The following is a 14,858-nucleotide window of genomic DNA, read 5'->3' as shown; positions in this document are numbered from 1 at the left end:
CACATGGCCTTCACAGGGTTTCTGAAACAATCCGGAATGAATTTCCTCTTGTCAATTCGTTTATTTCTAACACAAAAAAATGTTTTTGTAAAGCCCCATCCAGGATTTCAATATTCAGAGAGAACTTTCCAGATATCCCACTTCCACCTCAGCCGGTTGTTACACGATGGGGAACCTGGATTCAGTCAGTGGTGTATTATTCTAAGTATTTTAAAGAAGTGGTCACAGTTATTGATAAATTACCTGAAACTGATAGTGCAGCGTGTGTGAAAGCAGTGAAAGATGGTCTGAATGACTCACGAGTGAAAAATGATATTGCCTACATAACATCAAACTTTTCTTTCATACCTGCAAGCATTGAACAATTAGAACGTGAAAAACAATCTCTTTGTAGCCAAATAGCAATAGTAAAGGAAGCTCAAGTGAACATACATTCTGCTTTGGGCGAAACTGGGAAAAAAGTTAAAAATAAGTGGGACAACGTATTAAATAAGAATGTAGGATTTTCATTGTTGGAAAAAGTATCAAGAGTGATATCGAGGGAAAGTGTAAATGTTCCAGTAAGTATTGATGTTTCTATTGTACCTAATTTAAAATTTGCGCCTCTCACATCAGTTTCGGTTGAAAGAAGTTTTTCTGCTTTCAAAATGATTCTCAGTGACAAAAGGCAAAGGTTAACTGTGGAGAATTTAGAAAAAATTCTGGTGGTGTACTGTGCAGATAATTATAATAAAGTCTGAGCATGGAACTGAATTTCAATAACTTAAAATGAGTAATCTTGATATCAATAATCATTATTTCATTAGTTTCAATATATTAAATTTGTGCAGCTCTGTTTATAAATATAATATAGTATTCTTTTTTAATGTTTAAACATACTTTTTTGTGCGTATTTTAGTGTATAACTAAAAATTTCAGTGAAAGAAATAAGTATGATACCTTGATGTACCTAAAATGCCTATTTTCATTAAAATAGAGCCTAATTTTACAAATTTTGAGCTTATTTTAGGTGCCTAAAACTGCAATTTTTAGTGTCTACTGATGTGACAATGATTACAAGCATTCTTATGCTGCAGCCTCATAAGAATGCGTGTAATCATCGTCACATCAGATGGTCTGAGGCAAAACTGTCCTGTCCAAGAGAAAATGTCCGATGCAATATGCTGTCGGCTTTAGTGGCAAATGAATTATAGGATCAGAAAATAAATGTCGACAAGTAAATTACTCTGAGTTTGCAGCCCTTTTTCAACCAACTGACTGTTGAAAGGAAGAGTAATTTCGGCTTTTTCTAATGTCATTCTGCAACAATGCACATTGCCAATATTTATTTAAGGGCAATTAGCACTATCCCCTGACCATACCTTCTGTGACTTTTATCTTTGGGACACAATGAAGGAAATAGTGTACAAAATACAAAACAAAGTCATATAACTTTGACGAACTAAAAGCAACATCTACTAGAAAATAGCCTCCATATCAAGAGATGTAAACCACAAGTGATGCAAAATTCTATAAGCCTGTGTCAAAAATTTATAGAAGAAAAGGAGGGCAATTTCAACATTTTCTTGGGTAAACTGTGTGAATAAAACACTTTATAACATTTTTTCATCATGAATAGCTGTGATGGATGGCTAGCGAAGCCTGGGCGAAGAGAGTCCATGTGCTGAGAACATTTAAATAAGACTTTAAGTAAAGGACAAAGATTTTGTTTTTCTGAACTGTAATTCAATAAAGATAAGACCTATTTGTTCATGGTTACTAAATATTTATGCACACAATTTCATAATATAATATTCATCCATAATCATTCACATTAACTGTACATCACATACCAAATCCACAAGTTGCCATTTTAAAAATATAAACACACATTCTTCAGTGAAACAAAATGTTAAAACAAACAACAGTAGAAAGCTAAAAAATAAGATAGAACATTATTATTCCTATTCACTTAAACGTGAGAGATGATTTAACAAAGAGATATGATGTGATGATGTTTACCCTAATAACAATATATACAAGTTAACAACAAATACACTATGGAAATATAAAGTCCTACACACTCCGTAGTTAACTTTTCTCATTAATGCTTATGCTATTTTCAGCTAGATATACAAATTCAGCTATTCAATGTCTTTACATTATATATTTACAATAGAGCATCCAGGAGAGTGTATGATAGGTTACCGGTACTCATCACTGTCCACTAAATTTAGTAGATGGTCCAACAGACTTTGATCATTTCATTTACTAGAAGTCACTGCATAGTATATGTGGCACTAGCGTTTTTGGCGTGTGTCCTAGAGTACAGTGCCCAGTTTGTGAGCATGTTGCTAGTGCAACTGAGAATGGTACCAATTCCTATACACGTCACATCAGCAATTTGCCAAATACAGTTGTCAGACCGACTACAGTAAAGGTAAGACACTAGCACTTAACGTTCCCATTACTTATTTCACACGCCAAAAATGGTAACATGGACTGTAGCTTAATGTGTTTGCTTCCGTAGCATTTTATTTGCCCACTGAAAACTAGAAAATTATATACATGGAAGCAGTGAATTATATGGTCAAAAATATACTTATTACTCCCTGTGTAGCTACTAACGAAGTATCAGAAGACCAGTGATAATCCATGTCAATTTGTCGAGACAATATTTTTATAAATCAAAAATAGAAATGAATCATAATTACTGTATGTATAGGAACTTAGTGTTCATAAAATGAAACAACCTGTAGTTTATGTCTTATCCTGTAACACATTGAGTTGGGCAAATGATAATAGTGCACAAAGGTTGCTTAGTAGGTGACCATTTAGTATATGAGAAAAAGAAGTCAACTTTCTACTGCAATTCAAAATTAGATATAACAACGTATTAGAAAATATATAACAAACAATTAAAGATTATTTAAATTACTGCAATTCTGCTCCCACGAATACTTTCAGTAGAAACTAATAATAATAGTCCAACTTCCTAACTAGGAGCTGCACTTAGAAGTGAAAATAATAGTTTTTTCTGTACGACAGAAAGCAAATTAGGAATAAATAAAATAATATTAAAATTGTAATTATCTGAGGTTTGAGTAAATTATTATGACCAAGAGAAAATATAAAAATAAACCTGAAACACGTATGGAGAAATGTGAGTAATTTTGAAACACAGAAATCTGAAATGCACACAATTAAAACTTTACAAAGTAATGCCAATGTCTATATTCATAAAACTCTTGGTCATTAAATCGGACAGATAAAAGAAAAATTGAGCCAGCAGGATGAGTCTTGTGCTTAATGGCACGACACACATTTTTAGATCAATTAAGATCAACATAGAAATAAAATTAGATATACTCAGCATGAGAAAGATAAAAGATAAAAACATAATATGCACATATTTTAAGAAAGACAGTGGAGAGACTCCCAAAAAGACTATATTACAAACCGAGAGGATTCTAAAATATTGGATACACTCTGACTAGATGGGAGGATGAATTCTCTTCAAGTTTGGAACACTGTAGGATGATGACCACCACCACCACCACCACCACCACCATAATAATAATAATAGTAATAATAATAATAATAATAATAATAATAATAATAATAATAATAATAATAATAATAATTTGAGAAAGAAGACTAAACATTACGGTTGACTCAGAAACTGACTAAAATAAATACATTCAAATTAAATTAGGGATACGTTTGGGGTTATGAATTTAACTTGCAAGTACATTACTTTGCTGACTATACGTCCTGTACACTAAAAATTTTAACTCAGTTCTTCGCAAATTTTAATGAACTTGAATTTGTAAAAGTCTTTCAGAATATTTTTAATAACAACAATAGGATCTAAAATTTGTTTCCTGACTCAAGCATCAGATATTACTGCAATCTAAGAGGTCTCCAGGGACCCTATACACTTGCGTAAGGAAATGACCACCAGCAATTATGGCTGGATACATCTTTATCCAAGAATAGCCATGTTATTTTCTTTCTTTTAAAAAAATATATTCTCTATGTTGGCCTTAAATTCACTAACTTTGGATACAATGACAAGCACGATAACCATTAAATTACTGATGATGAAAAATAATGCAAACCACATTTCTGCATTTTAGGACGAAACCCAATTGGGAGTTCAGAAACTTTGCATACAATTTTTTGTCTAGAGATGACATGGTAAATTGATCTAAAACTATTTATTTTATGTTTGTGATGTCAATAATGTATTACATGCATAACCAAGAAATTTGTAAGTCCTGCGTAAAGTATGCACGAGTTAAAATGGTATTCCTTAGCTTTTATAACTAGGGCTTAGATAGTTATGCAAAAACAGTGTTTTTCTTATTGGATTGAAACATGCAAATAATAAATATATACACTAAATAACGTTTCACAGCCGAAAAATGAAATTTTTATAGTGCATGTATTCGCATATTTTGGATGTTTTTCATTATTTCATAATATTTAGGGAAGGTCATTACAATTATAATATTTTATGATTTTATATTATTAAATTACCAACAATTGCTCTTGATAATCGATTGAAAGTCCACTGGACTCCTATGCAGTTCAGTCTCGATTATGAGTCAGCATAATTTATAAACTTGTTATTCTTACTGTGAATTAAAAATGTCATCAGTGGAATTACAATTCTCTGCTCAAGTCCGTATAAACGTGCTTGAAAATGAAATGTTTAACACAGATAGGTAAATAATGATTAGTGTTGCATGTGAAAGAAATGTAAGTGCATTCGTTTCCAAGTTACTGAACATCTGCAAATAGCAAAACATATATAAATAAGTAAGTATTGCCCAAAAAGACTGTCAAAGTCACTGCTAAGCGTAAATACCTATAATGAAGCAATTTGTTCAACTTCGAGCCTTCAGTTGCCAACTTTTTATTTACGTGGCGCTTTCACTTCTGCTGACATTCTGCTATATAAATTACAGCATTCTAATTTACGTTTATTCTTGGAAACCAATATGAAGCAGAGAATTTCACGTGAATATACTCTTCGCAAACGTTATATTCTACTAATATGTCAAATACATATTTATAATTCTAACAACACAGCAACTAGAACGGGCAAATCAAGCGAGACTGAAACTTTGCTCCACATCCTTGACATCTGCCTGTATAGCAATTCTTAGACAATACCAGACATCACACTATAAAATCTACCATTACTAAAATTATTTATTTATTTAGTAGGTTATTTTACGATGCTTTATCAACATCTAAGGTTATTTAGCGTCTGAATGAGATGAAGGTGATAATGCCGGTGAAATGAGTCCGGGGTCCAACACCGAAAGTTACCCAGCATTTGCTCATATTGGGTTGAGGGAAAACCCCAGAAAAAACCTCAACCAGGTAACTTGCCCCGACCGGGAATCGAACCCGGGCCACCTGGTTTCCATTACTAAAATCCTTAGGAAGAACTGTTTCAACATCTTCGAGGAGGTTCATGGAAGCTACCGAGAATCGATATTATAGCCTTTAAGCCTAGAAACACTAAAGGCTATTTAAACTATTTGAGTCTCAAATTGACCAAATCGAAAAAATTAATCACATGAGAAGAAAAGGAATATATATGAACCTTCAATCAATTTTTATAAGGACAAATACCATTTGGATTCTATCATCATTACGGGACTAATGATAGGAGTCCATGGGACCATACCCCGATTCCTAGTCGACTTCTGTAAATCTTTTGGCCTGCATTAAGATAGTTTAAGAGATCTAACAATTCCAATACTCAAAGGATCAATAACTATTTTCAGGCATCATACATATGGACCATGACTTTAATTCACTTCTTCTTGACGTTACTTCGTATCTTATTATGTGTTTCAATTTATTTCAATTTGTTATTTTTCACTATAACAACAAAAATATGTTTCATTAAACCTCAAGGCATTTACTCTATATTTATTGTAGCATGGTACTCTTTGTCAATGGCAACCTGTAGTGGTTACAGGAAGAAATAAATAAATAACATCTACAATATGACAGTTAAACAATGGACAGAAGATTGGCTAAAAAGACAAACTGGAGAAGCACACAGAAACATGTTGAAATAGCCTAACAAAACTGAACTGTATAATGATATATCTATATGAAAAAGTATTTGCTGCGCGAGTACGAACTGAACATCTTGTCACAGAAGCAAACCTACATCACCTTAAATTATCAGAGCCACCACTATGTAAAAAATGCTCAATAGAGAATGTAACAATAGAACACATCCTCTTAAAAATGCAAAAACATGGAAAATAGTTTGCAGGAAAAATTGGAAAAGCAGTCACTACAAGAAATTCTCACTAATTCACAATCTTGGGAAATAGCACACTTCATTTATAGCAGACCAGCATGTAGCTGAACACACATACTAAGAAGTAAAAAGTAAATGTTACAGGACTGGAGCATGCAGTTCATGTGAGTGGAAACATGTGCTTAAATTTTCAATATGTTAATTCTTTAATATCAACCATAGGAGAAGTTTTCCTCAAATCGCGAAACAGAATCATATTGTTTAAAGAAAAATTCCAGAAACTCAACTTCCTCCTGTACATGTAATTAAAAAAATGGGGAACCTGGTTAGAGGCTACCACATACTGTATTATATCAAATATTCTGAGATTATTTAAAGCATACTGAATCAATATTAAATGAAAACGAGAGAAAAGCATTCCTGTCAGAGGATGTTATCAAATAGGAGAGATTTGATTTATGTTGTCACATTTCAGCTGTCTGTCTTTGGCAATCACAATGCTCAAGAAAAAGAATTGAAACATATTACGAATATGAGCTTAAGAGAAAATCTTTTACTAGAGCTTTACTTTAAACCAGGCCAAGTTGTAAAGGCTGTTGCTGAAAAATGTAATGGCATGTTACAAAAAAATTCGGGCTACAGTACACTGTTAGCAACTTATGCAGAAAATCAGAGAGCAAAATGTCTCGATGAAGAGAAGAGAGAAATAAGAGATGTTAACGAATAATCACTGACACTGGAAGGGGACTGAATACCCCTAATATGCGAGAGTAACATCTGTTGAAATTGAACGATGATTTTCTCAATATAAATCAGTTGTAAGAGACAGGTGAGAAACATATGTTTTCCATTCTTAAAATGGCAACAGTGATACATTGTAATGGAAAAAATTAAGTTCTTCAATAATGGACATAAATTAGCAAAAACAGCAGTTCCAGAATGGATGTTATCACAGATTATTTGATAACATTACGTTTTCGATATGCTGGTGTATGTAACGTTGTTGTTTTCATTTTACTAATAAAAACTGTAAATGCTCGAAAATTAGAAATCTATCTAATTATAGTCTACTTTATTTTAAGTAATGTTTATTTTTAGTGTGAAAGTAATGGATGTTTGAAACTTTATTTCGTTTTTTCATTATTTCGGCACTTTCACAAGTTTGGACTCACATATTTTCATGATTAAAATCGCATAATGGCCTAAGTTACTCATTTTAATGCATAACTATCCCGAGCCCTAGTTATAACGCAGACAAGGACTATACATAAGAAAAAGCAAGACATAAATAGTATTATACATTTCACATAATTATCATAGTATATGGAATTGGAAAAGTTCCGAACTCTTAAGGCTGGTTCACAATAAACTGGGAATGAAAATGACGAGAACGAAAAGGGAAATATTGTTAAAATAAATGTATTTAAATGTGAGCATTCATAATTAACGAGACGCTTCCCGGAGCCCAGGAAAGTGAAAGTTAATTGTGAATGCTCACATTTAAATACATTTATTTTAACAATATTTCCGTTCTCGTTCTCGTCGTTTCCTTTCCAGGTTTATTGTGAACCAGCCTTTATATTTTAGCTTGAAAAACCAATGCAATGATCAACATTTTTTTTACATAATACTAAGGAAATTATTTTATAAAAAAACACATATTATTTGCTTGATGATCATTAATCTGCTTCTTAATACTAACACAGATTATATTATTGAATTGTCTATCAGCAACCATAAGTCACCTGCTAAGCAACCATATTTCTTTCGATGCTCCTATGCTTTCACATGCCATTTCTATTGTTTTGAGTTTCCATTCGTTTTAAAGCAGCTTTTCATGCTTAGATTCATAATCCAAAGAAAAGAACATATGATATCAAAGATGTTAATTGTCTCACAATACCAAATATGTGTTCATAAAAATAAAGAAAAACAAGTTTCTACCAATCCGAAAGAAGCAGAAATTATGAAAAACAATTATTTTTACTCGTAACACAGAACTGTACTGCAAATAATGAAATTCCGTCCCATTTCTTCTTGACTATTCCAGTAAAATGTTCTAATTACGTGACTGACGTAATATCCTAAAGATTATCATCTCAATCCAGTCAAATTGGATTATAGAATACAAGGCATAATGTCTAACCTAAAATATAATTAATACATGGTTAATTTTATCATCCGTGGCTTGCAGCCTTACAGTTAATTTTAGTGAGCACTATTACGAAGTGGGAGGGGAATAATTTCACAGAGACTAAAAATTAAATGTGCACTTTTAGTTAAGATTTCAGGCATCTTTATAATTTAAGTAATATTAATGTATGTACAAACTGTAAATGTTATATAATAATTACTGTTAATATGTTCATTTATAATTGTATGCAAATTAGTAGTGATAACGGACTAATGGCACCTTATTTTAAGGATATCCATATCAGTTTTTAATTTATATAGATATTATTTTTCTACCACACCAACATCCTCTTGACACACATAAAAACTGTATTCATTCTTACTCTGTAAAAATACCCCATTTTGCTATGAAATATAACATTACACATAAAGAAAGGGTAGTATAATCGACTGCAGAAGTTCCACATGTGATTTAGTTTCAACGTCTTACGTTTATTGCACAAGCCACTACAATGAGAAGCCATGGAAGGATAATAGAAAACGAATGTAATAACATTTGTGTGTGAAACTCTGTTGCAGTCAATTGAATTTTTACAAATTGCAATATCATTCTTAGTAACTGTAACCACACTCATAAAACATGATAAATGATCTACTGTCTTTATAACCAAATGGTAATTAACTGCACATATACATAGTATGTACAAAATATGTATAATTATTTTGTATTTACAGAATACCAGTTATAATTGTGTGCTTCACTAATACAGAAAACAAATTTACTGAAACTTTGTCACTTTATTTATATTACACTAAAATCAGTGTAAAATCTAAATGGGGGGAACCAGAACCGAATTATATGGTTGTATGTTGCTGTTTAGTCAACTGTCCGAAGACAGGTCTGAACCTCATAAGTGATACCAATAAGGAATCAATCATGAGGCAACTAGGCCTGGAGATAATGGGGTAGTGTGGCCAGTTCCTTTCCTTCTCCATTTTATATATCGCCAATTAGCTACATATTACACTAGTTAGACTTCAGATGTATACAAACAATTGTTCTTCCTCTGAACATAACGTCAAGTGAGATGTACTGCCTGATAATAGATGTACATATCAGCCAAGAACCTCATCACAGGTAATGGTTATATGATCTATACAAAATTTATTAAAATTACTGGTAAAAATGACTGATGTAATAAATCAAGTATTCAAAACCAGGTTCAACGACATACCAGGCTTAATATCTACAAAATTTTACCTTGTCCAGTCTTAGTTTACAGTAGTGAAGCATGGACACTTAAAAAAATAGATGAAGGACGATCAACATTGCTGAAATGTGTTTTATGAGACGGACAGCAGGATATATACTTTTAGAACATCAAAGAAACAAAGACATCCTTCAGGAGCTGAACCAATTTTGCAATATATTTATAGTTACAGAACTCAATGAAAATAACATGTGGATAGAATGAACAACCTTAGATTTTCAAAATTAGTCCTATCATATACACCAAGAGGTCGTCGACTTCCTGGTAGACCTAAGAGGAAATGGCTAGAAATCATAATGGGCCAGTAAGGCCCAATACTTGCCTGTCGACTGATGATGATGATGAAGATCTATACGAAGATATAAACATTAGAACCTACATAAAAGTAAAACAGCTATAATAAGATTTAATGACCAGTATCCATCCCCCCACCCCAAAAAAAAAACAAATAAATTTATGGCACGTCAAAAGTTGAATGCAAAAATCCAACGACCAACTATCAACTAAAAAATTATTACCTCCAAAGTGTGTGTGTGTGTGTGTGTATCTAATGCCTACCCACTTCACTTTGCATGATTCGGGTTTTACCTCCAAAGTTAAAAACAAAAGATCCAAAGGACTATACTAAACTCCTGGGAAAAACAATTGGCGAGCAGTAGCACTGAACAGAAAAGTCTGGCAGGAACTTCAAAAGAAAGCTGTACTCAAAGAAGGTGCTATGCCGATGATGATGATGATGATGATGATGATGCTGATGATGATGATGATGATGATGATAAAAAATACCAATGCACCGATCAAAATACCCCTCATTTCTCGTGAAAAACAACAAGTGAATAGACTACAATGGACTATAGTGGACTTTATGTTGTCAGCAAACAGCTGGATACATTAAGAAGATTGATAAAAACTGATACTTGTCTACAAGGATGTTTATTAAGTATGAACAAAGGTGCTTTAGGCCCTGCTATGTTGGACCATTGCCAGGTGGGTGGAAATCTTTCGAAAAGAAAAAAAAATCCAGTGGGCACAAACAGGGTGCTGGAGATTCACTGTTGCAAGTGACTCTCCACATTGCCACAGTGAAATCCATTGGGAAGGTGTCGAACATTCACAGAGTCCACCAGAACATATGATTAGAGCCTGTTTTATTCACGGCAGGAGGCTAATTTAAAATCTGTAATACTGAAATCTTTAAAAAGTTTGTAAACATATTGCCATTAATTTCAAATATTCTAGTACACTGTATTAGCAATGCAGGAAGCTCAAGCCAAACCCCTCTTGAATGACTCATCACTGTTTACTAATACTTTTATAAGGAAAAGTAGCTATCCAATTTGCGGCATGGAGTTTTATATCTGTTTTTATCAATATTTTTTGTTTTAGTGATGACAGATATTACATTACTTTATGCAATGTTGAATACATGGTTTAAGAAAACAAACATTAATGAGGGGGAAAATAAATTGCAAATATAATAGGAAAGTAATGCAAGGCTAAACATATAAAACCGGTATACTTAACAACACATTTAATTTATTTTATAAATAACTAACATATACGAAAATATCATCAGATAATCTAATAGCTTTTAATGCAAGATCATTTAACAAAAGGGAAGAAAGTTATAATTTTTACAAAAAAAAAAAAAACACAATATTAATAGTTAATATTGATAATATTTCCACTCTATCTCTGCAACTTCAATATAAAATAAGTAGCCAATATTTTCAAGCTACTCTTACAGAATTTTCAAACAAATGCTATATCGTTACAGTACTTTCACACAATGCATAAAAGAATGAATTTACTAATTCAAAGTTACAATATTGCAGTTTTCAGTCTAATTTTATAAATTGGGGTTTAAACATTAAAGTTTAATATTAACTTTTATTAAATTAATTTGATTCTGAATCCCTTATTGGGATATTCCGATTTTTATCTTAAACCTTCCTCTACAGCTGGTTGGCAATACTGACATATCTATTCATGTACCTTATTGCATGACCTTGCAGATGCACTGATCAGTCGCTGAGTTATATTCATTGTTATTACATTCTGCTTTTGCAATTGGTCACACTAGTACTCCAATGTAGTATTTATGAAAGTTTTTTTTTTCTTCTGCTGAATATTGGAGGTGAATTAGTTGCCGTTTTATCTGTTAATAATTTCAGTGAACTTTTGAAGCGACGTTACTAATTATATCTTGTTCTTATAATTTACGATTTATTGAGGAACAATCTATAGTCCTATACAACGAACAAATCAGAAAGAAAGAAAAAAAAAACACTCATTTGTGAAAAGATCATGTTAGAAATTCTAATGAAATCTTAAGATCTTGAAACTGAAGATGCTGCAGATGATGAACCACATAAAATAATAGATGATTTTAAATCTGATGGCAAGCATTATAGACCAGTACTTCTACAAGAACAGAAGAATCCAAAAAAAAACAGCAACAGTCCAGCAAGAGAGCAATGCTATGACAGAGACTCTATTTTTACCAGTACACAAATCTAGTGAAATCTGAGGATCCCTTTTAGTTGAAGATGGAATTCAGTGTGAAAGAAATGCCTCTGACAAATTAATACTATTCACGTGCTGGAGAGAATGTATGGGAAAAAACAAATAATGTAAAACACATATTAATGTGAGGCTTTGTCCCATAAACATAAAAACATAGTTTCCGTTTTTTAATGAATATGTATGTTTTAAATGATACTGTGAACTTTACCAATGTCTAGAGGTAGCTAGCCAACGTAACAAGCATTCAAGTGATTGTCATCGGAATGAAGATTGTAATAATGGTTTCTATATTGGACAATGAGAAGGATGAGGACGAAACAATTAGAATTCCGGATATTGTGGATTTTTACAAATACAACGAAGGATGGTGAAATTACTTTAATAAACTTTGCCACTCGTCAACAGTAAGTAGAGAAACATGTCGATGGCCTCAATGTTTTTTTTAATGTTATAATGGATATAATTTGCATCAATTCAGTGACCATTTCATTGGGATGAGTGCAAAGGAAAGCAAACTGTGTAAAACAGAAGATATTTCTAAAGGATTTATCATTTACTTTGATAAAATCTCATCTGGAGGGTCGAAGCAGAAATCAAAATTTGCGCGCCAATCTTCAGACTAATAATGAAGAATTCCGCGAATTCCAGCACAGCCAAAAGTGACATTTCAGAGGAGCAGTATTTTTTCTGTACTAGAAGCAGAGACTGGAAAAGCAGAACATGCAACATCTGCAAAAAGTTCATCTGAGCAGAACATCAAGCAAAAGTGTGCCCAGAATGTGTAAATTAGAGATAATGGACATCACGGTATCTTACTGAATTCAGAGGACTATGACTGTATACATACAAATAACATTTTCATTCTGAAGTAAACATTTTAGCTTTCATTTTGTGGAGTTCCCAGTACTCCATGGAATGGTCAGTATATGCTTCATTAAGCAACTACCGGCCCTTTTAACTGAACTGACATGGCTACTGCCTGACACAGTCTCAGTACACCATTTGAGATTGACTCTGAACAATTTATAAAAGCAGAATTCTTGATATTATATTATAATCACTAAGCACAAAAATTATATTTTCGTAGAATTTATACTTTCAATGTTGGTGAGAGAGTAACTGTGTGGTGCGGAATAGCCTGATTTGGCATAATTGGGCCATACTTTTTCCGAGAAAACAGATGCACTGTGACAGTTAACTCACAGTGTTACGTTATGATGCTGCGAGAATTTGCGATGCCTGAATTGAAAAGATGTCAGTTTGCCCTAAGTAGGGTTTGGTTTCAACAGGATGGAGCTACTAGCCATTCTTCAAGAGAATCCATGACTTTCTTAAGAGAACATTTCCAGGGCGCCTCATTTCATTGCGCAGGAATGTGAAGTGGCCTCCTAAGTCACCAGATCTTTCCACGTGCAATTACTTCTTATGGGCTATCTGAAATCTCAGGTTTACATTGAAAACCCACGGACTCTTGAAGCTCTTTCAGAAACCGTAACTCGAGAAATTCGAGCAATTCACGCGCTATGCTTGATATTTTTTTCACCCCCTGCAACTATGCCAGGACAAGAATGGCTGCCACTTGGATGACATTATTTTTAAAGCATGAATTACATTTGATTTTTGTTTGTGCCTTATATTTCTTAAATGGCTTTATATATGTAATCTTTGGAAAAAATAGAAATTGAAATTCGTTCAAAAACATCTGTATTAGAGTGTTTTGAAAAACATAATGCCTTCCTGCTGGACCCTTTACAATCATTATCAATCCTGGATGAGTAAATTATAAAACTATCATTGTCTTGGAAATAATTGTTAGCAGACAAGAGAATTAGAAGATCTTGATGCAGAATCATGGTTAAATATAGCGTGTCAAATGAATTCAACACTTGAAACAAACTTAGGCGATCAAGACACTGCATACTATTTTTCAAGTTACTGGAGCACAAAATATAATTGGTGTTACTGTAAATACAGAATTCACTATATATAAATTACTTACATTTCTTTGGAATATACATGCTAAAGAAGCACCAAAGGCAAATTTATTGGCCCCCATCGTGAGGCAAATTAATATTACTACATCCAACTGTAATGTACTGTATATGTATGAAATAGTTTCCAATGAAATGTTTCCATTACATATTAACTTACCTCAGTAAGTTCTTGTATTTTCATGTCTAGTAAATATTTCCTAAAAATCTGAATTGGAACTAAAATGAAAAATGAAATAGTTTTAAATACCTGTGCCAGACGTCTTTTTTTTTCACTGTCAGTAACTTAATTGAATTTGAAGAAACTCCGTGGTCAGCACAGCGCACTGGTTTCATGTTGTAGTTTTCAGACTATGAACCACTGATTGGAACACTATTGACTATAAATGCTGACTCTATATGCCAACTCTGGGAAACTGCATCTGCCTCAGGTGCACCCGGGGCTCTGCAGAGCACTTCCAGTCGACTTCCAAGGTCGTATGTCCCTGGAGACCCCATGGCAGCAGAAAGACAGATGCTATCTGATTCATGTGGTCCCAACTCGAGCCATGCTCCAGCCAGGCCCACCCATCGGAATGAACCAGAGGAGTGAGGTGAATACAACTGGTTCTTGTTGGCAGCAGAAGCAGAACTTGAGGGAAAGTGGAGTAGATTAATTAGTGA

The 14,858-nt window shown here is 33.1% G+C and overlaps 1 protein-coding gene across 2 annotated transcripts in view; it reads right to left on the bottom strand.

The window, feature by feature from the left end:
- Positions 1–1,038: 1,038 nt before the first annotated feature.
- The window catches only part of l(3)76BDm (trafficking protein particle complex subunit 8 homolog l(3)76BDm), a 59,930-nt gene continuing 46,110 nt past the window's right edge, over positions 1,039–14,858 (bottom strand). For both annotated transcript variants that reach the window (XM_069826040.1, XM_069826041.1), the window contains exon 22: positions 1,039–14,826. In XM_069826040.1, the coding sequence (XP_069682141.1) occupies positions 14,547–14,826 (280 nt within the window). In that variant the 3' untranslated portion in view covers positions 1,039–14,546. The remainder of the gene's footprint in view (positions 14,827–14,858) is intronic.

Source organism: Periplaneta americana, chromosome 5, assembly GCF_040183065.1.
Source record: "Periplaneta americana isolate PAMFEO1 chromosome 5, P.americana_PAMFEO1_priV1, whole genome shotgun sequence".
NCBI classification, from domain to species: Eukaryota; Metazoa; Arthropoda; class Insecta; order Blattodea; family Blattidae; genus Periplaneta; species Periplaneta americana.
This window is presented reverse-complemented; position numbering and strand designations above follow the sequence as displayed.